The following is a 26,729-nucleotide window of genomic DNA, read 5'->3' as shown; positions in this document are numbered from 1 at the left end:
AGATCACCTCTCGTTCGACTAAACTCGGGAGACTATAGGCCCATTCTACTCAATCTCTCCTCATAGGGCAGCCCTCTCATCCCATGAATCAATCTAGTGAACCTTTGTTGCACCCCCTCAAAGGCAAATATATTCTTCTTTAGGTAAGGAGAACAAAATTGTACTGAGCACTCCAGGTGAGGTCTCACCAAAGCCATATATAATTGCAGAAAGCCTTACTTACTTTTATACTCCAAGCCGCTTGCAATTAAGGCTAACATATCATCTACCTTCCTAATTGCTTGCTGTACCTGCACGTTAACTTTCGTAATTTGTTTACAAGGACCCCCAAATCCCTCTGAATGGCAACATTTACAAGTCTCTCACCTTTCAAAAAATATTGAGCTTTTCCATTCCTCCTACCAAAGTGGATAAATTCACTATTCCCCACATTGTACTCCATCTGCCACCTTCTTGCCAAGTTACTTAACTGGTCTATATTCCTTTGCAGCTTCCTCACAGCTTACTTTCTCACCTAGCTTTGTATCATCAGCAAACTTGCATATATTACTCTTGCCCCCCTCATCTAAATCATTGATATAGATTGTAAATCGCTGAGGCCCAAGCCCTGATCTTTGCAGCACTCCACTAGTTACATTCTGCCATTCAGAAAATGACTGGTTTATTTCTGTCCATTAACTAATCCTCAATCCATGCTAATATATTAGCCCCAATTTCTTGAGCCCTAATCTTGTGGGTTACTTGGGCTTTCAATGGAGGCATAGGATATAAAAGCAGTCATACTTCGTCCCACATCCCCGCTTTTCGTCCGTAACCCTAGATCATGCTAGAACTTTATAAATCACTAGTTAGGCCTCAGCTGAAGTATTGTGGACAATTCTGGGCACCACACTTCAGAAAAAATGTAATGGCCTTAGAAAGGTATAGAGGAGGTTTACCAGGATGTTACCAGGGATGAAGTACATTCATGGTGAGGAGAGGTTGGAAAAGTTAATACTGTTCTCTTTTGAACAGAAAAGATTAACAGGTGACCTAATAGAGATTTTCAAGAGGATGAGATGTTTTTATAGAGCAGATAGAAAAAAATCTATTCCCTGTTGTGAATGGGTCAATAACCAGAGGTCATAGATTTAAAATAATTGGCAAAAGATCTAGAGGGGTGTTGAGGAGAAATGTTTTCACTTGGAGTTATCTGGCTCCGGAACGCTCAAAATTAATTATGAAGCTGATTCCATAAATAATTTTCAAAGGGAGTTGCAGTTACTTGAGGATGAGGAACTTAAAGGGTTACGGACAAAAAGCGGGGATGTGGGACGAAGTATGACTGCTCTTTCAGAGAGCTGTGCTTTAAGTTTCTGTGATTGTATGAAACCCCACTCTGGAAACTCAGCTGATACTTCAGTGCAGAAGTTGCATTGTTGAAGATACTGTCTTTCCGATAAGTCATTAAACTTTCAGTTCGATGTAAATGATCCCATGACACTATTTGATAAAGAGCAGGGGAATTTCCTGGCATCCTTGCCAAGATTTATTCTTCAACCAATACCTTAATAAAACATTATCTAGTAATTTATCTCATTGCTGTTTGTGGAATCTTGCTGTACGTACATTGACTGCTGTTTGCCTGCATTACAGTAGTGATTGCAATCCAAAATGTACTTCATTGGTTGCAAAGCACTATGGGATGCCTTGCGGACATGAAAGGAGCTATATGAACAGAAAGTTCTTTCTTTTCTTTTGTGATACAGAAACCAAATACTATTACATTTTTGTAGTTGGTCAGAAAGATGGAGGCTCTTTGAATTACCAAATCAATTTGAAACATGTCATAGTTTTATTCTCATTTTTTGTAAAATCAATGCAGGAGACAACTATGGTTGAAAAGCAAAAGAGAAAAAAAGAAAATAAATCAACAGATGGGATAAGACAGCATGAAGCTTGAGTTTTAAAAGCCTGTAGATGCAGGGAAAAGGGAATGAAGAGTTAATAAGTGTTACAATTATGAAGTCCTGAGGAAGAATAAATTAGAGCAGGAGACTGTATAATGAGTTTTGAGTGCAGCACAGTAAGCATTCAAGGAGGAAGATATGCATGGAGAAGTATATTTGGAGCTTAACAGGGATAACAGCAATGACAAGTAGTATCACTAGAAGAGAAAGGTTATACTAAATTTAAATAGTATTAGTAAAGTATGTGTATCTATGTGGAAATATATACATTAATTTAATGAAAATAGAAAATCCACTCATTAGAAAGGAAAATCACAAAAAGGCATATCTTATTGCCAAAATATATGTAAATATATTCAAAAAGCCAATTTACTACCATTACTTACTGTTCTAGTAATATGAGACAACATACACAAAGTAACATAAAATGCTCATGTAGATTATTTAAAGCAGTTTTTGAATAGTTAAAAATCCCATGTTTTAAAGTATTCCATTAATGTTGTATTTTAATCATTTATATGTGACACATGGAGCTCAAGAGTGAGTACACATCTTAAGGGCCCATTAAGACAAAAGATTTGATTGTCCCTGCCCTATTAGATATCTCTTTTTTGTTGCATCCATGGGTGTGTGCGAGGTATTAGAAGAGTCTCCAGAGATACAGAAGCAATATTCAAATCTTGGGACAGGTTTCTTTATAAAAGAGTACAATGTTGTTGGACGTTTGGCATGAAAAACATCTTCCATGGAAGCAGCTTTGGTAATGGAAAGACCCAAAGGTTCCATTTGGGCTCAGAGTAGGCAGCATTGTCAAGGTTAAGGAAGATCAAGTGTAAAGCAAACAAATAATCATTAATATCAAAGTTTATTGTGTCAGATATCAACACTGATGCTACCAACCTTACCAGATTCCTGCAACCAGAAATGACCTTACTCTTGACACTCATATAAGACTTCCAAAAGACTTGCAGTGCATTAGATTTAGTGGTGCAATTTCAGAAATAGTTTGCAGCTAACATCAGATCTGCCAACATTGGGAAGATATTGGATTTAATATTTATGATTTGCTGGAATGAAACAGATTACACACATAATTCATTGTTAAATAGGTCCTTAAATACAGGGTTTATTTTAAACCATGAAACAATAAGTAGGGTGTTTGTTGCCGATGAATTAGAAACGGGCTCCATTTTATAAAAAAATGATGTTTACGTGGAAATCAGAGACTAGCAGGCCTTGTACCCAGTGATCCTTCGCTGTGATCAAATGTAATCGTCTTTCACTTTCTGCTGTTTCAGATTTTACACTAAATGCGGATGGTGTAGATTATTCAAGCAGGAAGAGTCTTTGATGGCACTTTTGCCGGAAGTTGCCTGTCAGGTACCACCGCCCTCCCCCACCCCAGCCGGATCTGCAGCGACCCACTCACCACCGGCCGGCAGCAGCCCGGTATCGCTCCACTCAGCCGCACAATGCCCGGATGTGACTGTCATGGCGGCTTATAGTGACCTGCACACTCTTTTCAAAAATGGTAAGAGTTTTGCAAATACAATTAAAAAAGCCACTCGTCAACAAAATGGGTTAAAGAGGTTATTTCACTTTCCAGCGCCCGCTTCGCAGCCGTCACGACTGGTTGCAGTGGGAAATACATTGCACTGCTGAAGAGTGAAGAAAATGTCGTCTCACTTCCAGGAGTCGTGGGAGGAGGACATTTTCGGGCTGAGAGTAAATAGTGCAGCCGATAACTGTCGGCAAGTGTAGCTACATGGAGGTCTGTAGTCGGATGGAGGATGGAAATGCTTTTGCGGTGTTGTTGTAGTTTAAGACGATTATTTGTGAGTTTAAGTGCTTGGCTGAAAGAAAATACATAAACCAATTTTTTAATTCCGTGTTGGTGTATACGTCCGCCATTTTGACGGTGGGGATAAGTAGATTTCTATTCGTGATTTTCGGCCTCGGATCAAGCCCAGGGAAATAAGTCAGGATACTTTAATTGCAAGAAGGTAATGTTCATAGTACTTTATTTTCCGCTGTAGACAACTTTCGAAGCAGTTACCAGTGAATAGTCTCGTAGTCATGTAAGTAGATGGATCTGAATTGTACTTGTTCACCTTGAAATTGTTTCAGTTCGAAATTTCGCTTTCACACGTTGGTCGTTTGCATACGACACGTGTAAACTGTAGCCAGGGCTGAGTTATATACATATAACCTAGATCAAGACATTTACACATTTCTGTGGTTTATTTATTATGAAAAATTGAGTGTTTCCGAAATTCAATGCTATAAGATATATTGATAGTTTTGTAACTAGGTTAATTTACACCAGGATGCCACATTTTTACATTATTATGACGGGACATTTATGCAGTGTTTATGAATGTTTTGTGTCAACTACCTTTATGGATTTGACTTGACAGACTTGGATTATTTAAAAACAACCATTTTTTGCTACAGTCGAAAATTGGTATACAATGTCCTGATTCAACATCAGTGGGGTGTGAGAATTTTCACTTTTTTCTTCCCTCCACCCTTGTTCCTGTCATCCCCAGGTCAAGATCAGGAGTTCAACAGAGTAAGAGAATCAAATTTTAATTCCGAACTCCTTTATTCCACATGTTGGTGCCTTTGCTACCTCTAGACTTGACTCCTGGCTGGACTCCCATCTTCCACTCTCCATAAACTTAAGCTCATCCAAAACTCTACTGCCTGCATCCCAATTCACATCAAGCCCTGTTCACCCATCACCCCTGTGCTCACTGACCTACGTTGACTCCTGGTTGAGCAACACCTTGATTTTAAAATCCTCATCCTTGTTTTTAAATCTAACCATGGCCTCGCCCCTCCCTATCTCTGTAACCTCTTACAATCCTGTGATTTGTGCTCCTCCAGTTCTGGCCTCTTGCATTCCCAATTTTAATTGCTCCACTACTGGCGGCCGTACCATCAGTTGCTGAGACCCTAAGCTCCGGAATTCCCTCCACCCTTGTTCCTGTCATCCCCAGACCAAGATCAGGAGCTCAACAGAGTAAGAGAATCAAATTTTAATTCCGAACTCCTTTATTCCACATGTTGGTGCCTTTGTTACCTCCTGGCTGGACTCCCATCTTCCACTCTCCATAAACTTAAGTTCATCCAAAACCTCTCTGCCTCTCTATTTCCTTTTAAGACGCTCCTTAAAATCCACCTCTTTGACAAACCTTTTAGTCATCTGCCCTAATAGTGCCTTATTTGGCTCGGTGTCGAATTTTGTATGATAAAGCACTTGCGAAATACCTTGGGACATTTTACGATGTTAAAGGCACTATATAAATGCAAGCTGTTGCTGTTGTTCAGTGTGCTGTGCCACTAAGTAGTACAAGAAGTGTAGGTTCAAGCTGCAGTCAATATAGAAAGTACTCTGCAATGTGTGAGGAGGACACAAAAAAAACTGCAAAAGGACATAGACAGGCTAAGTGAGTGGGCAAAAATTTGGCAGATGGAGTATAATGTTGGAAAGTGTGAGGTTATGCACTTTGGCAGAAAAAAAATCAAAGAGCAAGTTATTATTTAAATGGAGAAAAATTGCAAAGTACAGCGGGACCTGGGGGTACTTGTGCATGAAACACAAAAGGTTAGAATGCAGGTACAGCAAGTGATCAGGAAGGCCAATGGAATCTTGGCCTTTATTACAAAGGGGATAGAGTATAAAAGCAGGGATGTCTTGCTACAGTTATACAGGGTATTGGTGAGACCACACCTGGAATACTGTGTACAGTTTTGTTCTCTATATTTAAGAAAGGATATACTTGCTTTAGAGGCAGTTCAGAAAAGATTCACTAGGTTGATTCCGGAGATGAGGGGTTTGACTTTTGAGGGAAGGTTCAGTCGGTTTTGCCTCTACTCATTGGAATTCAGAAGAATGAGAAGTGATCTTATCGAAATGTATAAGATTATGAGGGGGCTTGACACGGTGGATGCAGAGAGGATGTTTCCACTGATAGGGGAGACTAGAACTGGAGGGCATGATCTTGGAATAAGGGGCTGCCCATTTAAAACTGAGATGAGGAGGAATTTCTTCTGAGGGTTGTAAATCTGTGGAATTCGCTGCCTCAGAGCTGTGGAAGCTGGGACATTGAATAAATTTAAGATGGAGAATTGACCATTTCTTAACCAATAAGGGGTATGGGGAGCGGACAGTGAAGTGGACCTGAGTCCATGATCGGATCAGCCATAATCGTATTAAATAGTGGAGCAGCCTCAAGGGGCCAAATGGCCTACTCTTGCTCCTATTTCTTATGTTAACATTTTCAGGTAGTTGATGTGACAGTTTTGAGTGCTTCAAGTTGGTTGTTCAAGAAATTGGGACTGTATAAAAACTCACCAGTATGTGACAGTGCCTCTTTAAATGAGAAATTTTACAAATTAATTTCTTGAAAATAGCATCCAAATATTTTGTGCAAAGTTTCTCAATAGAGCACCATTTTTTCTAAAATGGACGCTGCCGATGCTCTAGACTACATGTAAAGAGGTACTTCATTTGTGAAGTATTTAATATTTGTGTGAGAAATATGTCCAAAAACACTTGCTTAGAATGACCCTGTGGGCAGGATTTTCCATCCATCGACTGGGTGAAAATATCTGACCCACATATATTATAATCCTGCTGTCTAGAAATATGAGAAGTATTTATTAAGTACATTATGCAAACTCTCTACTGGGGGGCAGGTGGGTGGGTTGTGAGGTGAGAGTTATTTCCAACACTTAACCTTTTCAGTGACTATAAGTGACTTAATTGTGATGCTGTCAATTATTACGACACATACTGCTTCCCGAAGAATATGCCACTTCTTTAAAAACAATGTATTTTAGTTTTAGCTGAAAAACATTCTCACTAACTGAAGCAGAATCATACTGAAAGCAAGGTCAGGCATGTTAGCTGTCTGCTCTGTTAAAATATCTGTTAAAATAAAACTGCACACCTCTGGGTTTGAAATCCACTGTTTTCTCTCCAGGGGCAATTAATAAGGAATAGTGATTTATAGTTATGCTTGACAATTGTGAAGAAATGCTTCAATCACATACAAAATTAATTATATTGTCATTCTTTTTGTTTTAAAACTAGTTTTGGTGTCTTACTATATAACATATAACTAACTGTTCATTTCTAACACTGCTTTGAATAGTAGATTGTGGATGTATTAAGAACACCTTGTGGAACATACTTGGCTGCTTTAGATAATTTTAAAGCAAGTCAAATTGCCCAAATCTCAAATAACATTTCTGATTGTCTTACAGTAGCTTTAGGCCCACCCGAACTTAGCTGAAACCAATGAACATTTCTAGTTTCAAGTTCACTTTGCAGTGGGATTGCCCTTAATGGCTGTGCAACATCACCTTGCAAAATACTTCCACTAATGTAGCAATAACAGTAATCATTGCTAAGTGATGGCATGTGCCTATTTTGAGGGCATTTTTCATTTGGCAAGGAGCAACCAGTAGCGCAATATTTTTTTTCATTTTTAAACTTTGAAACTTTTAAAAATTAATGCTGGATGAACAATGTTAACCATTTCCCCTTCCTTATTCCCCTACTTGCCTGAATATATAGTGATGCACAGGAATTGTGCTATTTCAATTGAAAATGAGCACAAAGATCACTCGTATGAAACAAGGTTTGCTTTTAATTAGTCAAGAATGATGTGATGAGTTAAACTAGCAATTGATCATAATCATCATTTGAAGTAGAATATCCGTGTGAAAGAATGCTATTGAATTCTGAAACTTTTTAAAATCCTGAAAATACTACTGTTGAAGTACAGTACATACATTATCTTTTAAAACTTGCATTTCCCTGGATTTTCCAACTAACTGGGAGTAACCTAACCATTTGTGTCCCCTCAACCAGATGGTAGGAGGTGTGTAATAGTGACAGCCACGCTCTGACTTTGACTAACTTCATTGTTCTGGAGTGAGATTTGGATTTGGGGTGGAATTATTCTTAATGATAAGTATATGAACAAATACAGCATATTTGTTGTGTTAACATACAATATGTTCAAAGTCCATTATTCAAATCAAACAGGTTAGAAAGTGATGGGATAACTGGATCAATCTGGAAACTAGAAGGAGGGAGAGATGGAGGAGGGGTATAGTGTGATGAAGTGTGCCAGAGCCAGTTTTCCTCTGGACTGGGTCCAATTCCATCTCTGTCAGAGGCAACATTACATGGGGTCGATTTTTGGCTCAGTGGGGGATGGTGCTGAGTTGCTTCTGGATGAGGTAGTAGTTGTTTCAATTGAATGGGGTTATTGTCCCTTTTTTTGCTCATCTTGGTAGCAGGAGCCACAATCTCTGCATAGTGTGAGTGGTGTGGCGAAGATATGGAGGATTTCCCATTGACTTTAACTGCCCGAGATCATGATTCATGGAAAAGTCCAGGTTGCATGCTTCCTTCGTTATCATCAATTTCACTCTTTGATCCACCCTTGGGCATCTGACTTCCCAACATGACTGGGGAAATGAGGATGCTGAAATCTCTGTTTAGCTTGGAGAGAGGGTTGTTAGTTGGAGGGGCCAGTTTTTGTTCAAGGTATGTCCTTTACCTATGAAATACTTGTGTAATTCATTTTTATTCCTTTCTAGTTTTAAAGCTGAGAATGCACAGCAATAAAGTATGTGAGGTGCACCAGTTGGAATGAGATACCAAGTATTTAGCAGTACTAGACATGGGTAGTGGGTTTAGCTACAAATTGGGTTTAGCTGTGTAATAGTTGTGGAGTGTGGGTCCTATTGGCAATACTGATGAGAACAAAATGGGGAAGAGAGATGTGTATGGGGGGTGGGTTCCTAGCCTTTACGCCTGCATTTTGTGTGAGAGATATGAGTGACACAGATTGGAGGACACAAGAAACATCAGGGTAAGATATTGTGGGGGAAGGAAAGATGTTGAGCAGACAGGAGATTTACAGCTGCACTTTCTCCATTAATTTGATATCCTGTCCATTCCCCTCTGCTTATATATTTAGTGATGGTACTCAATTAATAAATTAATTAATTGTTGCCTCCTTTTCTATCAGCATTGTTCATCAGTAAACTTCTACGTGAGTTGCTGGATCTGTGGTTTTTGTCATTTGTGAAGCTAAATTTTTCCTGCTACAATTATACACCCACAAAACCAATAACATGCTTTGATTTCATTTTCTAGTTTATTCTTTGTTTTTAATCATCGTGCTATTATAGTGGCAGCTATTGTTGTGCCATCGGTTTGTTCAGGAACACAGATAAAACCTTTCCAGATTGTACAGGTCTTGAATCCTCGTGCAGCACGATGAGTGATCATCTATTTAAAAACAAATATACAAATGATTTCTCTTTCTTTTCTCTTCCGCCCCCCCCCTTCCCAAATCTATTGAGAAACAAATAGACAAATTATTTCTCTTTCTTTCCTTATGCACCCTTTATTTCTTGTATCAGTGTTAAAAGGCTGACCCCTTACCTTGAGACTGTGCCCCCTAGTTCTAGACATGCCAGACAGGGGAAACATCCTCTCAGCATCTACCCTTTCAATCCTCTTCAGAATCTTGTATGTTTCAATGAGATCACCTCTTATTCCTCTAAACGCCAGAGAGTGTAGGCCCATTCTACACAATCTCTCCTCATAAGACAGTCCTCTCATCCCAGGAATTAATAATGAACCTCCGTTGCACCATTTCCAAGGCAAGTACATCCTTCCTTAGATAAGGAGACCAAAACTGCACAGTACTCCAGGTGTGGCCCTGTACAATTGTAGCAGGACATCCTTACTCTTATACTCCAACCCCCTTACAATAAAGGACAACATGCCATTTGCCTTCCTTACTGCTTGCTGTAAGGTCGCCCCGACCTGTGAGAACACCACCGCAGGTTGGTGCGATAAATAGAGCTGGAGCGTCGGACCCTGGAACATCATGGGCGAAGGTGCGGCGAATGAGGGTACGGGGCCCAGAAGAGCCGAGGGCCCAGGGGCAGCAGGGGCCTGCCCACACTGCAATATGTGTGCGCACTAGGTCCGTGCAGCAGAGCAGGTCTCAAGGCGTCCTGGTTAATCCTTGCCATTGGATAAAGGCCTCGCTCTGTCAAGCCCGTGTGGTGGCTGATGTGCGCAATGGTCATCACACGTTAAAAAAATCCACACACAGGCATCTTCCACCCCCTCAATTGGAGTTCAGGACTGGAACATCGGGTCCTTCAATGAAACATCTGTGAACTCATGTGGAAGCAAGTCATACTTATTCGAGGGATCGCCTAGGTTATTATGTTTTGGTACTTTTGATATTTTTTGGTTTTAATGGAGAGGATTTTTCTTCATTGAAAGAATTTGGAAATGAGTTAAGTACATGTGTGTTTTAAAACGGTGATTTTTCACAGGTTTAAAAAACCACAGCTACTTAGACAAAGGTGTTTTTTGCAATGAAACAGGCATTTAAGATGTGTATTAAGGCCAGATAAGCAGTTTCAGTGGAATGTTGAGGCTCGCAGTCTACAAAGAGTCTCTTGTCTCATCCAAGGCCCATTAATCCTGGATGGTCCCTATTTTTGAAAATGAGGGTAAATGTTTTTTTTAAACCTGCCCTCCCAAGAGGGCAGGAGTTAGTTTTAGTAATCGTCCTACTGGTGAATCATTGATGAGGAAGAATTCAGAGGAATGGGCCTCCCACTTGGTGGGAACACAGAAAAAAGACACATACACATGGACAGGAAGGCAATCAGATGAAAGGTCATCGACCTGAAACATCTATGGCGCGGAATTTGCGGTCAGTAAGGAAGCAAAGGCGTGCACCGCTGGCCCCGCTGGCGAGAAGTTTGCCCTTTTCGACGCGCAAAAGATTTTAGTGCAATATAATAGGGAATTCCTAACATGATCTTCTGTGACGTCAACAAGCCGTCTAAGCAGCCAATTACATTGCAAAATTCTCAGACAGGGATGCAGGAAATGAGAACATGCTTTTATCCCGACTTAAAAAATGTTAGAGCAAAACAAAGGTTGGAGCTCTCGTATCGAGATATAACTTAAAATAATCATGAACATTTAAAGAAAATATAAAAATGTTTTTTTTATGTTTCTTAGAAATTGTAATTTTTATCATTAATGGAGAAATTTGATACTCCATAAAATTAAAATTATTTTTCCAGGGCCATAATGTTTATTTTGCAGTCAATGCGCTGTTAAAATCTCAGTTACACCAAATCCAGCAAAACCTAACATGTAATGGGGTATTTAACAGTGATCACTGCGGAAAAGCGCAAGTTTTCATCAGTTTCACTAATTTCACTGATGGCTGGGTGGGGGTCACACGCAGCCTGTATCGGAACAGTGAACGACCGACCGCAACTTCAGGATTTCCGCGTTTAGATGCGTGTGCACTAAATCCTGAAGTTGCGGTCAGTTTCAAAAGGGTAATAACAGAGAACGCTGTTGGTTCGCTGTTATTACCCACTGGAAATTCCGGACCTGTTTTTTTTCTCTCTACAGATGCTGCCTGACCGGCTGAGTGTTTCCAGTATTTTCTGTTTTATTTCAGATTTTTAGCATCTGCAGTATTTTGATTTTGTTTGAGTCAGTCAGCTAGGCTTGGCCTAGTAAGGAATGCCAGGCCTAGCAAGGATAAACTTGCTCATCTTAAGCCCAGTGCTGTTTAGAATTGGGAAGCTGGTCAGCAAAAGTTAAGCAAAGTGCAGTGTATTTTTATTAATTTTCTTTTTTTTTTTGAGGAGAGTTCTGTGGTTAATTTATTTTTTGTCTTGTACCACTCCTGTGCAGTGCCTTGGGATGTTTTACTACGTTAAAGGCACTATATAAATGCAAATTGTTGTTAGTTGAATTACTGTGAAATTTGATTGATGTTTCTCTATATTCACTGGCTGCCTATAAAATAAAGCAGCTTGCGATTTCTATCTGGCCTCATAACTAAAATATTTCAGCATCCGTTGGAAGGATTTGAGAAGTGCATGGTAGAACACGAGCAAAAGTTTCATTGAGTTCATATCACAAAGAAGGCCTGTTGTTATATCCCCAGGTTACACTATCATATAAATTAGATATTCGGCACAGTCATGAACCTAAGATGCGTGGATCACTTACAGGAGTGGTCAGCACTGCTGTACTGGAGATTATCTCTAAGGTAGACCCAAAACTTGCCACAATGTGTTTCAGTTTGTAAGCTGTATGTCCCAGCAATGTTTAAACGTGGATTTGCAGGTTATTTTTGATAGTCCAGAGCTTCCACAATTCTGGTTCAGTTGCATCATTTTGTACCCTTTTTTTGGCTCATTTGATATATTACAAAGAACCTGTTTAAATTACACAATAATGTCACTAGCTCATGTTCATGAGAATTGTAATGTTGTAGCATATCAGAGACTTGCTTCTGTGCAATACCTGAATTTAAAATCATTTTTTATACTTTACAGAATTATCAGCGTGCTGAGGAATAATAAATCTACTGCCCAATTTTGTCTGAGTTAAAATCCGAAGATATGAACATTCTGAGCTTTGTTGTGACATACACCAATTGGAGAGAAGGCATCTAACAAGTCTCCACAACATTAGCGATTGACATTCTACAAAACTGAAATATGCAGTCTGACAAGAGAGCAAATACTTTTGCAGATGCAAATAGCAAGAGGTATTGTAGAAATAAACGAAATATGCCTACTGGAAACTTTTCACAAAAGGACAAAGGAGCTGTAGCACAAATGTTTGCACAAGTTTCATTTACACCTTCAGTGACTATGAATAAACATGTGAATAAACAGTCTTGGCAAAAGTTGAAGTTCAAACTTAAAAATGCAAAAGTTGTTCTGTCAAGATTAGATGTGAAAGAAAAGATCTCTCCATACGTGCTTGTAAATCCAAGTAAAACATCACTACGCAAATGCCAGACTGCAAGAAAATCTTTCAGGAAAAGAAGCATAGCTCAGGTGGACCGTCGGGTTATTTCTGTCAAGGACAGTTCTGTGCAACAGTCATTGGGTGGGACATCTAAACCACCAGAGGGGGCAGCAAAAGCTGTATTGGTAAAGGTTTTACGTTTTAGCTGTGCAAAATGTAAAGACAGTGCTGAATACAACCCAAAGCAGTTATTGAAACATTATCAGGAATTGCATGCTGCAGACTTGCCTGTATATCCCTGTGAGTTGTGCAATTTTACTGCTAATGATTTTCAGTCACTGAGCCAACACCGACTGAAACATCGTACCCCTCTACTTAAATGTGAAGTTTGTAATGATGGTAAAATGTATACTTTGCAAGAGCTGAGAAAGCATTTAAATTGGAAACATGGTGTAAATGGCAATTTTCGCTGTGAAAAGTGCCGATTTTCCACAAAGGATCAGGGCACGTTTATTCAGCACATTCACCGACATGATGTGATTCAGTACAAATGTGGTAAATGTGAGCATGTAAGTTATACAAAAGGTGAGTTTCAAAGACATCTTGTTGTACACACAGGAGCTTTTCCTTTTTGCTGTCAATATTGTAACTATGGTGCAACACGTAAAGACTATATTATAAAGCACATTAATGCTGTCCATAAGGGTCTGGCAGACGGCAGCAGTTCAAAACCAGAAATGGAGCCATGTCAGAAAGGAAAATTGAAGAATTCAGTGGGTCTGAAACTTGTCCTGAAAAGATACAAAAATGGGGTGTCTCGGAAAGCACAATGGAGGAAAAAAAGGCAAATCCTGAATTTGGTAGCTACAAAGGATAATAAGAGATCTGATAATGCAACAAAGAAACTCCGCCATCAGGTGCCACAATCTTCACCAGCTGTAGATGCATGTTTGAATGAAGAAACAGTTAGTCCTAAAGATATCAATGCTGAGAAAGATGAAATTCAGGGACCAAAGCCTGTAGCTTCAACTAGCTCTCCAAAGAAGAGAGCAGAAGATAGTGGTTTTAATCAAATATCCCGAAACATATCCTCTCCTGCAGCACCTGTAGTAATGCTAAAGAACAATAAGTTATCAGTGCCACCTAACTATAATGCTCAATTTATGGGCTTCAAAGTGGTAAATGGCAAACAACATTTAGTATTAAAGCTAATACCTGCATGCAAACAAAATTTAAGTGCTTCAAATTCTCAAACCGAAGCCAGTAATGACAACTCTCTACATTTGCCTCCGATTGCAGGAAATTCAAATGTTGGATTACCTGGTACAAACACATCGAGCGTGGATGCACAATCTATTAGATTATCAAATATTTTCACCAGTCAGCCTCGCGCATTCATGGTAACTGAGCGTTCTGTGGATTCGAAGATGCAGACCTCTATAACACAGGTGTCTCGTGTAGTATCTACTGTAATAAATGGTAATTTTACCCCGGTTAAGACACTACAGCCATTGTTTATAGGCATGAGCTCAGCTCAAACAGGTAAATTATTACCAACATCTTCATTGAATCTGGTTGAGACTGCAATAAGTAAGGGTATGCTAGATAATCAAGTTATAGAAAACAAGCCTCCAACTTCAGAAAAATATTCAGTTTCAAACAGTTATCCATCTCCGACATCTGCACCTTCAACCAATAGCCAGATTGGGCAGACATCTAGTAAAAAGATGTCTCGGTCAGATTGTGATACCTCATTGCAGTTCATAAAAGGCATCCATCTGCCTTTTGTTCATAATTATGCTAATGTGAACATATCTACTCCAAAACAATCTAATATTTTGAAAGCGCAAGGAGATAATTTAAAGTCAGCAATGATTTCACAACCATCAGAAGTTGTTCCTCAAAGTTCCTTTAAGTCTGAATCAAACTCTGGAGAGCCACACAAGATAGAAGTTGGTGGAATTTGTCTGTCAAATCTTCAACAACGTATTGTAACTTCACAGTCCTCTATAATTCCAAAATATGGTCTATTAAATGGAGAAGTTTCAACAGCTTGTGTTTCAACTTCCAATAAACCATCATCTATAAATATTCCTTCACAGTTGCTGCTTGGCTGTCAAAATCCAGGGGGCCAAGGTTTGAATGAATTTAATTCACCTATACTTATGCAAATGCTGAAACCTTCTGAAATAGTTAATGAAGAATCTGATGCGGAGAGCCGATTGGTGACATCAAAAAGTGTTTCAGTGTCATCGTCATCTACAGTATGTACAAGTTCTACATCAAATTCTAGTTTTGCTTCAACTGAACTGGGAGCTGAAACTCTAAACCTAAGATATGATGAACTCTCTAATAATTCTATGGTTAATTATAACCTTAATTCTGGCAGCACAGTATTAAAAAACGCAACTGCTTCAGAACAAAGCAATATCTGTCCCGTGAATGTAAAGGAAACTAACCAAGTTAATTATTATCAATGTTCAAATGATGGTGCAGAAAGTAAATGCGAGTCTGAACCAGAGGCTGAAGCCATAAAAAGAGACAGTGAAAAGGAGTTCAAAAATGTCTATGAAATGCTAAATGTCAGAAATTGGGCGACAGTGCAGGCTCAACAATGTGAGCTGAGGGAATGTAATAGTAATTGGATTGCTGGCTCAGAGGGAAATGGTAAATTTCAAAATACAGAAGAGGGTGAAACAATTTCTGCCAATAGCGCAGGTTCACAGAGCGATATCCTGGATTACTGTAGATCAAATTCATTTTCAGAAAAAACAAATTGCCTGAATAAACCGGATGTAGACTGTTATACCAAAGATAACATCAATCATAGTATTTCTGCAGAAGACTTTTTGGAAGAGCAAGTTAGTGATTCTGATGGCAATGTGTCCCCGGTAATGCCTAGAATCACATCTGTGTTCTCATTACAGACTGGAGATGGAATGAGTTGCTTGGCTCCTGAAGAAAATCAGTTACTACTTGATGCATTGAAGGCCACCTCTGTATTTGGTGATGAAAATCCTTGCAGTGAACCACTGTGTCCCAAAAGTAGTCCAATTAGTTTTCTAGAGAGACAGACCAGTACACGAAATGCAACAAACAAAACTGATTTGCATAATTATTCCATTAAACAAGACTCTCTGGCTTTGCAGTTGGACTATCTAAATGCTGAAAGTAATGAAAGCTGTGCTTTAAATAATGATAAATGTATTGGTGGGAGAAATACGCTGCAGACTATATCGCCACCTGTACCAAGCAGTTGCATGCCACCAAATGTTGAAAAACTGAACACACTGTTAAAGACTCATTCTGATGAAATAATCAACCAACAATTAATAAAGGATGCAATTCGTACTTCTGCTAATGGAAGCAGTAACTCATCTATCGCACCTGTAGCACTTTTAGGACCTATACGCCTTGCTGGCATCACTAAACCGGTTTTAATCCAACCATCACAGAAAGGTTCAGCAGTCCCCTTACATTTGACAAAACAATCCCGACTGCAAGTAGTTTCTGGGGGTTCAGTTCCACAGACAAAAGTTGCTACCGGAAACTCTGCCTCCCTGACTGATAAGGGGCCTGGCTTAATACTTACTTTCAGTAATGGTACATTTGGTGCAGTTGCTAGCATTGTTTGTGGTGGTAATCCTCAAATATTGGATAGTACAAATGCCAATATACAAGGACAAACACCATTATCTGACAAAACCAGACAAAATACGTGTTCATTAACTAGCAGTTCCAGAGTAGCTTGCATGAAGACCACACCAGTAAACATTTTGTCTTCTAACGACCCTGTGCCGAAAGGTCCAGTTTCTGCTGTATTTGATCATCATTCTTATGCAAAGCTTGTGTCCGATGCTAATGAGAACCGTACAGCAGAGAACGGTTCATTAAATACAAATGGTCAGGATGCAAATTTGTTCAATGAACCATTTGAAAATGTTAAGTCATCTGTATCAAATAATTCATTGTCATTTCCATTGAGACAAGGGACTCTTTTGGGTAGTGTGAACACATTGAGAAGTACAACTACAGAAAATGTATCTGGCCAACAAACTGTGGTGCTTCAGTGTATTATGCAGAAAAAATCTACTGGAGTTAGTAGTGAAGATACTGTGGCACATTCTAGTTCCATATCTGAAGGAAATGGGCCTCCTCAGAAGAAGATTTTATTGCGATTTGTTAAAAGTTCTAATGGGGAGACGGGCATGAAAGACAACCAATTCCTGAAAAATTCAGTGACATTTCACAATGATGCTTCAGGCAACTTCGTTAAGCCTCTACAGCAACCTAGTCAGGCTGTATTGTTTACAGGTGGCTCTCCATGTATCCTGCTACCAGTGAATCAGCCTGTACCCTCAACTGCTGCAAACTACAACTTCCCTCCCCAAATCAGTGCTCAGGCTTCCCTTAAACTTCCTATTCCTCCAGTTCTCAAAAGTTCATCCATTCACTCTACAGAGAAAAGAAATACTAATAAAGCCTGTTCACTTATTTCTCCAAGATCTGTAACAAAGCCAAATTGCAGATGGGATGATGAGAAATCAGATGAATTGTGGGAACCACGAAAGTCATGTAATGAAAAACTTGTGTTCAGATACAGCAAACGACTAAAAAGAAAGTTGGAAAATTCTGAAAAACCACCAAAAACAATGGCTAGTAGCTTTAGTGAGCTTGAAGAAACTGAAGAGAAAGAACTAAACGAACCTGTTGAAGTTAGCAATAAGGTTGCTACTGATAGAACTGTGCAAACCCTGAGACTTGTACCTTTTGATCATGGTCAGCTTATTAGATGTCCTAGAAGAAACCAGCCTGTGATAGTGCTTAATCATCCTGATGTAGATGTCCCTGAAGTGGTTAATGTCATGAAAACCATTAATAAGTGTAAAGGAAGTGTTCTCAAAGTAGTTTTATCAAAAAGAACAATTGGTGCTTTGTTGAATCCTTCTTGCAGCAGTATACAAGTAGCTGCAAAAGGATTCCTCAACCAATGCAAACAGATAAAACCAGTGAGCCCTGTGAAAGAAAGATATGTACTGAAGTTGAAGTTGAAAAAGACAAGCAAGAACAATTATCAGATTGTGAAAACCATTTCAAATAAAGCAATCGAGGCTACATTCAGCTGCTGGTTTTGTGGTCGAATATTTGATAACCAGGATGATTGGGTGGGTCATGGTCAAAGACATTTGATGGAGGCTACGAGGGACTGGAACACTTTGATTTGATAGCCGACTAAATGTCAGAAAAAGGCCCAAGACTGAAAGTTAATTTGTGACCTTCGTGTTTTGCATATGTCCAGTTCACTATAATGCACTGCTTCAATTGTTAATGAAAATTTACTTTGAGGGGAACTGTTAGAGTAGTGTCTTCTGGAATCTGAATAAGAGATAAGTATTCAAACCTGAATGTGCTATATGCTTCTATAAAATGTACAGGTATTTTCAAGTTTTAAACTGTTTGTAACAGTGGCCCTGGCACAGTATTAGGATTTACCGAATAATATAAATAACACTAACTGAATAAATGCACTCTTTAAGAATCTCTACAGGGAATTTGGCGCTAATAGTAATGTTTTATAGGTTTTCTTTGCTTTCTATTTTGACCTAAAATCTTCAATAAGGGTATTGTTTATGTGGTGTAAATTTATTGTATTTGTGAATTTGTGATAGTTGAGAATTTTGCTTAAGTAAACATGGTTTAAACAAATGTCACTTGTCCTAATACACACGTCCTATTTAGCACATAGTTTGTGTGCTGGGCTCGAGCAAAGACAATCATTTGTACTACTAACTGTTGGCTATATGACGAGCATAGGTTAACACAACATGATTAAACAGACTTAAAGTGTAGATTTTAAAACAGTCGACTCCCAGTTTTCTGCCGTCCTGATTATCCTCAATGCAGTGAATTGTAATAAAATGTAAAACATATTTGGTACATTTTTAATTAATACATTTATTTGGTATCTTTCATGTACCATGCGGTGAGGTATGCATTGCAGTTGGGATAATTCAGATATTTGGTGTATTACTGTCAATTAGAGTTCCATGTCAATAAAATGAACCAGAATTGTGCTGGGATATATCCTGAGGCACAGGATTATCAGGAGCTCTATCACTGTAGGAAGAGAGTAATTTAGGATGCTGCGATGACACCAATAAACCTGCAACTCATTTGTTGCATTCCTCAAATGGCCCTAAAGCAGGATTGGGAGAGGAAATACTATGCTAAGATTGTTGTAAAGATCCACCAACAGGAATTTCTATTTCAGTTCATCCTTTTTCAAATTAGATTCTTGAAACAGATAACTAAGAAAGCCTTCTAGGGTGATGCAGTCTTGGAAATGTTTAGTCCTCCATCAACTTTTGGTGTGTGACTGCAAGTTCAATATGTGGCCAGTGTAGAGGGTTATTGCAGGGCTCTGGGGAAAGAGGGAGTGGGATTAATGGATAGCCCTTTCAAACAGCTGACACAAGGACAATGATACAAGTGGCCTCCTCTTCTGGGATTCTATGACACCATAGGCGTAGAAATCAATGCAAGAAATGAGGTCTGGAATGCTATAAAGATCACGATGGATGCAGACACCAGATGCTGACAGCTCCTAGCAGGCACATAAAATTGTGTCTGATATGTTTATGTACTGTTTTTCATCTCTATTCGAAAAAACAAAAGATGCCAATGTTAGAGGAGGGAGTTCTGGATGAAAAGGAGAGGTGTAAATTTGTTGATAGTTCTTTTATCTCTGATCATTTGCATCTTTCAAATTAAGTTAATATGGATGCAGGTTGCTAATCTGTCCTTGTATCCCCATATATTTTGAGTAGCTGCTTGCATTTGAAAGTCTGTTCTGCTTGTCATGTTCAAAATGTGCATTTATTGGATGATCTTTCCATTCCGTGTATTAGAAATTCAATCGGCTAAATTGGCTACGAAGCACTGAAAACCTATGCAATGCCAGAATTTATATTGTTGAACGTAGAATACAGTTCAACAATCTGAATTCGGTATTCCAAGTAGGGTTTCTACTATTCCTGCAGATGTGTGAAGGTACTAGGAGTTTGCTCGGACTCTGATATATTGAAGGGGTAGTGTTATAGAAGCGTTCTATTTTTCTATTCGTTAATTGCAACACCACACCTACTTGTGAAGAAGAAAACCTGTGTTTTTTATCGCAAAGTGTAAAAAAAAAGCGAATATTTATGTAATGTTAATAACTTGGGTTATATTTTTACATTAATGATTCTTTACTGTATTAAGCAGCTTGTAAAGTAATTCCTGGCTTTGAAACATCATTTCAGCTGACTGGTAAATGCACCAAAGGTTTCTTGCTGTAGTTTTTGGTATGTGCTTAAATAAACCATTGCTTGCTGGAGCTGAAATTAGATTTTTTTGTATATTGGAAATGGATTTGAGTAAATTCCAAAAAAACAATTTCAAAACCTTAACACTTTTTTATATATACTTAATAGCTATGCACTACCAAAATTGGGTTATTTCTTTCAAGACCAGCTTTTACAAATGTTGTACATTATTTTTGAATACACCTATGTACATTTTCTTCAGAAATAAAGTTAATAATTTGATTTTTCTTCTCTCTCGCCTACCTGTCATAATTGTATATATTACACTATATTCTAAATACTTGCAATCTATTTCACACTTTATTAAATATAGCATCAGTTATTTGAGTTTGCAGAAACTCATTACACTGAATTTCAGATTTAAATTGCTTCACTGCAAAATTTATCATAGCTGTATTGAAATGTGAGGTATAATTATTCCTATATATGAGGTCTACTGTTAAAAATGGCCATTTGTTCTTGATACAAAACCAATACGAGAAGAAACAATTTTTTTAATGCAGTTAATCTGGTCTGTCCCAGTAGCCAGGAAATGTCATATCCCATGATACCTCCCATACTGCTTTAGCAAATATTTCACTTATCCAACCCTTTTAATTAAATGTAGAAAATGTTGAAACCTGCAGTGGACAAGTTAATATTTTAGGTCTGTACCCGAAATGTTAACTTGTCTCTTCTCTCCATATAGAATACTGATATGAGCGTTTCCAGCATTTTCTGTGTTTTGTTCCAGATTTCTAGCATCTGCAGTATTTTGATTTTTACTCTTCAAAATTTGGGCGTACATACAATCAGCCCCTGATGCCTCGCTTGGTCATTCATTCCATACATTCACCACCCTTTACATTAAGCAGTTAAATCTAAACTGGTTTTTCACCATCTCTAAGTTTAAATCTATGTCCTCTTGTAGAATCTGTGACTATTACACAGATCAATGTTTTATCTTATCCATCCCTTAGGATCTTGAATACTCTAAAATCATCCATGAGGCTTTTCTACTCTCGTGTCAAAATTCCCAGCTTCTGCAGCTTGCCTTCAGAACTAATCCCAGCTAACCTATTTGCTATATCCTTTCCACTGCTTGAATATCTTTCTCATAACATGATCAGAATTCTACACAGTATTCTAGGTGGGACCAAATGAGCCATCTGCAGAAACTCCATTATTTTGCTGAGATTTGTGATTATATTTTTCTGGTTACAAAGCCCAAGGTCTTTACTACTGCTGCACACTGCTAATTGGTTCAATTATCTATATCTATATAGCTTCTATAGATATGTGAAGAGAAAAAGAGTAGTGAAAACAAACGTAGGTCCCTTGCAGTCGGACTCGGGTGAATTATTAATGGGGAATAAAGAAATGGCAGACCAATTGAACAAATACTTTGGTTCTGTCTTCACGAAGGAAGACACGAATAACCTTCCGGATGTACTAGGGGACTGAGGGTCTAGTGAGAACGAGGAATTGAAGGATATCCTAATTAGGCGGGAAATTGTGCTGGGGAAGTTGATGGGATTGAAGGCCGATAAATCCCCGGGGGCTGATTGTCTGCATCCCAGAGTATTTAAGAAGGTGGCCCTAGAAATAGTGGATGCATTGGTGATCATTTTCCAGTAATCTATCGACTCTGGATCAGTTCCTATGGACTGGAGGGTAGCTAATGTAACACTACTTTTTAAAAAAGGAGGGAGAGAAAATGGGTAATTATAGACCGGTGAGCCTGACATCAGTAGTGGGGAAAATGTTGGAATCAATTATTAAGGATGAAATAGCGCATTTGGAAAGCAGTGACCGGATCGGTCTAAGTAGGCATGGATTTATGAAAGGGAAATCATGCTTGACAAATCTTCTGGAATTTTTTGGGGATGTAACTAGTAGAGTGGACAAGGGAGAACCAGTGGATGTGGTGTATTTGGACTTTCAAAAGGCCTTTGACAAGATCCCACATAAGAGATTGGTGTGCAAAATCAAAGCACATGGTATTGGGGTAATGTACTAGCATGGATAGAGAATTGGTTGGCAGACAGGAAGCAGAGAGTCGGGATAAAAGGGTCCTTTTCAGAATGGCAGGCAGTGACTAGTGGAGTGCCGCAGGGCTCAGTGCTGGGACCCCAGCTCTTTATAATATACATCAATGATTTGGATGAAGGAATTGAGTGCAATATCTCCAAGTTTGCAGATGACACTAAACTGGGTGGCGATGTGAGCTGTGAGGAGGATGCTAAGAGGCTACAGGGTGACTTGGACAGGTTAGGTGAGTGGGAAAATGCATGGCAGATGCAGTATAATGTGGATAAATGTGAGGTTATCCACTTTGGCGGCAAAAATTATCTGAATGGCGGCAGATTAGGAAAAGGGGAGGTGCAATGAGACCTGGGTGTCATTGTTCATCAGTCATTGAAAATTGGCATGCAGGTACAGCAGGCGGTGAAGAAGGCAGATGGCATGTTGGCCTTCATAGCTAGGGGATTTGAGTATAGGAGCAGGGAGGTCTTACTGCAATTGTACAGGGCCTTGATGAGGCCTCACCTGGAATATTGTGTTCAGTTTTGGTTTAATCTGAGGTAGTACGTTTTTGCTATTGAGGGAGTGCAGCGAAGGTTCATCAGACTGATTCCAGGGATGGCTGGACTGACCTATGAGGAGAGACTGGATCAACTGGGCCTTTATACACTGGAGTTTAGAAGGATGAGAGGGGATTTCATAGAAACGTTTAAGATTCTGACGGGACGGGACAGGTTAGATGCGGGAAGAATGTTCCCGATGTTGGGGAAGTCCAGAACCAGGGGACACTGTCTTAGGATAAGAGGTAGGACATTTAGGACTGAGGTGAGAAGAAACTTCTTCACTCAGAGTTGTTAACCTATGGAATTCCCTGCCACAGAGAGTTGTTGATGCCAGTTCATTGGATGAATTCAAGAGGGAGTTAGATATGGCCTTTACGGCTAAAGGGATCAAGGGGTATGGAGAGAAAGCGGGAAAGGGGTACTGAGGTGACGGATCAGCCATGATCTTATTGAATGGTGGTGCAGGCTCGAAGGGCCGAATGGTCTACTCCTGCACCTATTTTCTATGTTTCTATGTTTCTATCTATTCTTGTACCAGCAAATCCCCCTCATACTTTCTCCTGTAGAATAATACAATTTAGCTTATATTTCCACTATTTGATATCCTTTCCCAGTCTCGTGACTTTTGCATTTGTCTACTTTAAATGGCATCTGCTGCTCCTTAGCTCCCCAGTCTACCAACGTCCTTCTGTGTTTGATTAGTCTGTTCCCTGTTTGCAGCCCCTCCCTGTTTGGTACCATCTGCAAACTTGGAATATATATTTCTTCACTTCTAAATCATTTATATACATCATAAACAACAAAGGTCTCCGCACTGATCCGTGAGGCACCCTGCAAGTTATCATCATCCATGCTGATCCAGCTCCACATACAAATATCCTTTGCATCTTCTGCTTCAGACAATTTTTATTCCATTTCAGAAGTATTCCACCCATATGCTTTCCAACCTTGTGGCAGTGTGCGGAAAGCTTTGCTGAGATCTAAACAAATACCATCTGCTGAGTTCTTCTTGTCTTCAGGTTTATTGTCTCCTCAAAGAACCGAGTTTCAATAAACACAATTCGCTATATAAATGCAAGTTGTATTTCTCCCAGCTCATAATTTGTTCATTCTGTATACTCTCAATACATTTGTGTATTGATATGTTGGGCTAACTGGCCTGTAGTTCCTTGTGTTATTTTTTGCCCCACATTCCCTTTTCTCTAATTCTTACGCACAGTGCACATTTCTAAGGATTCCCTAAATATTCTGCTTGAACATGCTACACTTCATGATCTACTTCACGTTTCCTGGCTGTGAGCTATTTGAGCTCTGGGGTCTTGGCTTTCTTCAATGCCTTTAGACTGGCGAATAATACCTGAAGGGTTGATGGTGGATAGGCAATGGCAAACATTTAAACATCACATGGATGAGCTTCAACAATTGTACATCCCTGTCTGGAGTAAAAATAAAACTGGGAAGGTGGCTCAACTGTAGCTAACAAGGGAAATTAAGGATAGTGTTAAATCCAAGGACGAGGCATATAAATTGGGCAGAAAAAGCAGCAAACCTGAGGACTAGGAGAAATTTAGAATTCAGCAGAGGAGCACAAAGGGTCTAATTAGGAGGGGGAAAATAGAGTATAAGAGGAAAATAGAGTATAAGAGGAAGCTTGCTGGAAACACAAAAACTGACTGCAAAAGCTTCTATAGGTATGTGAAGAGAAAAAGATTAGTGAAGACAAACGTCGGTCCCTTGCAGTCAGATTCAGGTGAATTTATAATGGGGAACAAAGAAATGGTAGACCAGTTGAACAAATACTTTGGTTTTGTCTTCACGAAGGAAGATACAAATAACCTTCAGGAAATACTAGGGGACCAAGGGTCCAGAGAGAAGGAGGAACTGAAGGAAATCCTTGTTAGGCAGGAAGTTGTATTAGGGAAATTGATGGGATTGAAACGTAGAAACATAGAAACATAGAAAATAGGTGCAGGAGTAGGCCATTCGGCCCTTCTAGCCTGCACCGCCATTCAATGAGTTCATGGCTGAACATGCAACTTCAGTACCCCATTCCTGCTTTCTCGCCATACCCTTCGATCCCCCTAGTAGTAAGGACTTCATCTAACTCCTTTTTGAATATATTTAGTGAATTGGCCTCAACAACTTTCTGTGGTAGAGAATTCCACATGTTCACCACTCTCTGGGTGAAGAAGTTCCTCCTCATCTCGGTCCTAAATGGCTTACCCCTTATCCTTAGACTGTGTCCCCTGGTTCTGGACTTCCCCAACATTGGGAACATTCTTCCTGCATCTAACCTGTCTAACCCCGTCAGAATTTTAAACGTTTCTATGAGGTCCCCTCTCATTTTTCTGAACTCCAGTGAATACAAGCCCAGTTGATCCAGTCTTTCTTGATAGGTCAGTCCCGCCATCCCGGGAATCAGTCTGGTGAACCTTCGCTGCACTCCCTCAATAGCAAGAATGTCCTTCCTCAGGTTAGGAGACCAAAACTGTACACAATACTCCAGGTGTGGCGTCACGAAGTCCCTGTACAACTGTAGCAACACCTCCCTGCCCCTGTACTCAAATCCCCTCGCTATGAAGGCCAACATGCCATTTGCTTTCTTAACCGCCTGCTGTACCTGCATGCAAACCTTCAATGACTGATGTACCATGACACCCAGGTCTCTTTGCACCTCCCCTTTTCCTAATCTGCCACCATTCAGATAATAGTCTGTCTCTCTGTTTTTACCACCAAAGTGGATGCCCTCACATTTATCCACATTATACTTCATCTGCCATGCATTTGCCCACTCATCTAACCTATCCAAGTCACTCTGCAGCCTCATAGCATCCTCCTCGCAGCTCACACTGCCACCCAACTTAGTGTCATCCGCAAATTTGGAGATACTACATTTAATCCCCTCTTCTAAATCATTAATATACAGTGTAAACAGCTGGGGCCCCAGCACAGAACCTTGCGGTACTCCACTAGTCACTGCCTGCCATTCTGAAAAGTCCCCATTTACTCCTACTCTTTGCTTCTTGTCTGACAACCAGTTCTCAATCCATGTCAGGACACTACCCCCAATCCCAGGTGCTTTAACTTTGCACATTAATCTCTTGTGTGGGACCTTGTCGAAAGCCTTCTGAAAGTCCAAATATACCACATCAACTGGTTCTCCCTTGTCCACTCTACTGGAAACATCCTCAAAAAATTCCAGAAGATTTGTCAAGCATGATTTCCCTTTCACAAATCCATGCTGACTTGGACCTATCATGTCACCTCTTTCCAAATGCACTGCTATGACATCCTTAATAATTGATTCCATCATTTTACCCACTACCGATGTCAGGCTGACCGGTCTATAATTCCCTGTTATCTCTCCCTCCTTTTTTAAAAAGTAGGGTTACATTGGCTACCCTCCACTCCATAGGAACTGATCCAGAGTCTATGGAATGTTGGAAAATGACTGTCAATGCATCCACTATTTCCAAGGGCACCTCCTTAAGTACTCTGGGATGCAGTCCATCAGGCCCTGGGGATTTATCGGCCTTCAATCCCATCAATTTCCCCAACACAATTTCCCGACTAATAAGGATTTCCCTCAGTTCCTCCTCCTTACTAGACCCTCCGACCCCTTTTATATCCGGAAGGTTGTTTGTGTCCTCCTTAGTGAATACCAAACCAAAGTACTTGTTCAATTGGTCCGCCATTTCTTTGTTCCCCGTTATGACTTTCCCTGATTCTGACTGCAGGGGACCTACGTTTGTCTTTACTAACCTTTTTCTCTTTACATATCTATAGAAACTTTTGCAATCCGTCTTAATGTTCCCTGTAAGTTTCTTCTCGAACTCCATTTTCACTGGAATTCTTTGAGGATATAACGAGCATGGTGAATAGAGGTATACCGATGGATCCCCAAAAGGCATTCAATAAGGTGCCACACAAAAGGTTACTGCAGAAGATAAAGGTACGCGGAGTCAGAGGAAATGTATTAGCATGGATAGAGAATTGGTAA

General features: G+C 39.6%; 1 protein-coding gene across 4 annotated transcripts; it reads left to right on the top strand.

Annotated features, from left to right (window-relative positions):
* Nucleotides 1-3,397: 3,397 nt before the first annotated feature.
* On the top strand, nt 3,398-20,384 carry LOC139260325 (zinc finger protein 518A). Of its 4 annotated transcripts, none has more exons than XM_070876801.1 (2): nt 3,398-3,480; nt 12,378-20,384. In XM_070876801.1, the coding sequence occupies exon 2, from the start codon at nt 12,543-12,545 to the stop codon at nt 18,021-18,023; it is 5,481 nt and encodes a 1,826-aa protein (XP_070732902.1). In that variant the 5' UTR covers nt 3,398-3,480; nt 12,378-12,542; the 3' UTR covers nt 18,024-20,384. The 4 variants fall into 4 exon arrangements, with proteins under 4 accessions (XP_070732902.1, XP_070732905.1, XP_070732904.1 ...); XM_070876804.1 differs by lacking the exon at nt 3,398-3,480 and adding an exon at nt 3,648-3,720; XM_070876803.1 differs by lacking the exon at nt 3,398-3,480 and adding an exon at nt 3,878-3,952.
* Nucleotides 20,385-26,729: the final 6,345 nt, after the last annotated feature.

Source organism: Pristiophorus japonicus, chromosome 3 (assembly GCF_044704955.1).
Source record: "Pristiophorus japonicus isolate sPriJap1 chromosome 3, sPriJap1.hap1, whole genome shotgun sequence".
In the NCBI taxonomy this organism is placed as follows: Eukaryota; Metazoa; Chordata; class Chondrichthyes; family Pristiophoridae; genus Pristiophorus; species Pristiophorus japonicus.
This window is presented reverse-complemented; position numbering and strand designations above follow the sequence as displayed.

Coding starts and splice junctions, on each gene's coding strand:
- LOC139260325 (XM_070876801.1), top strand. CDS start 12,543: ATGCAGTCTGACAAGAGAGCAAATACTTTTGCAGATGCAAATAGCAAG.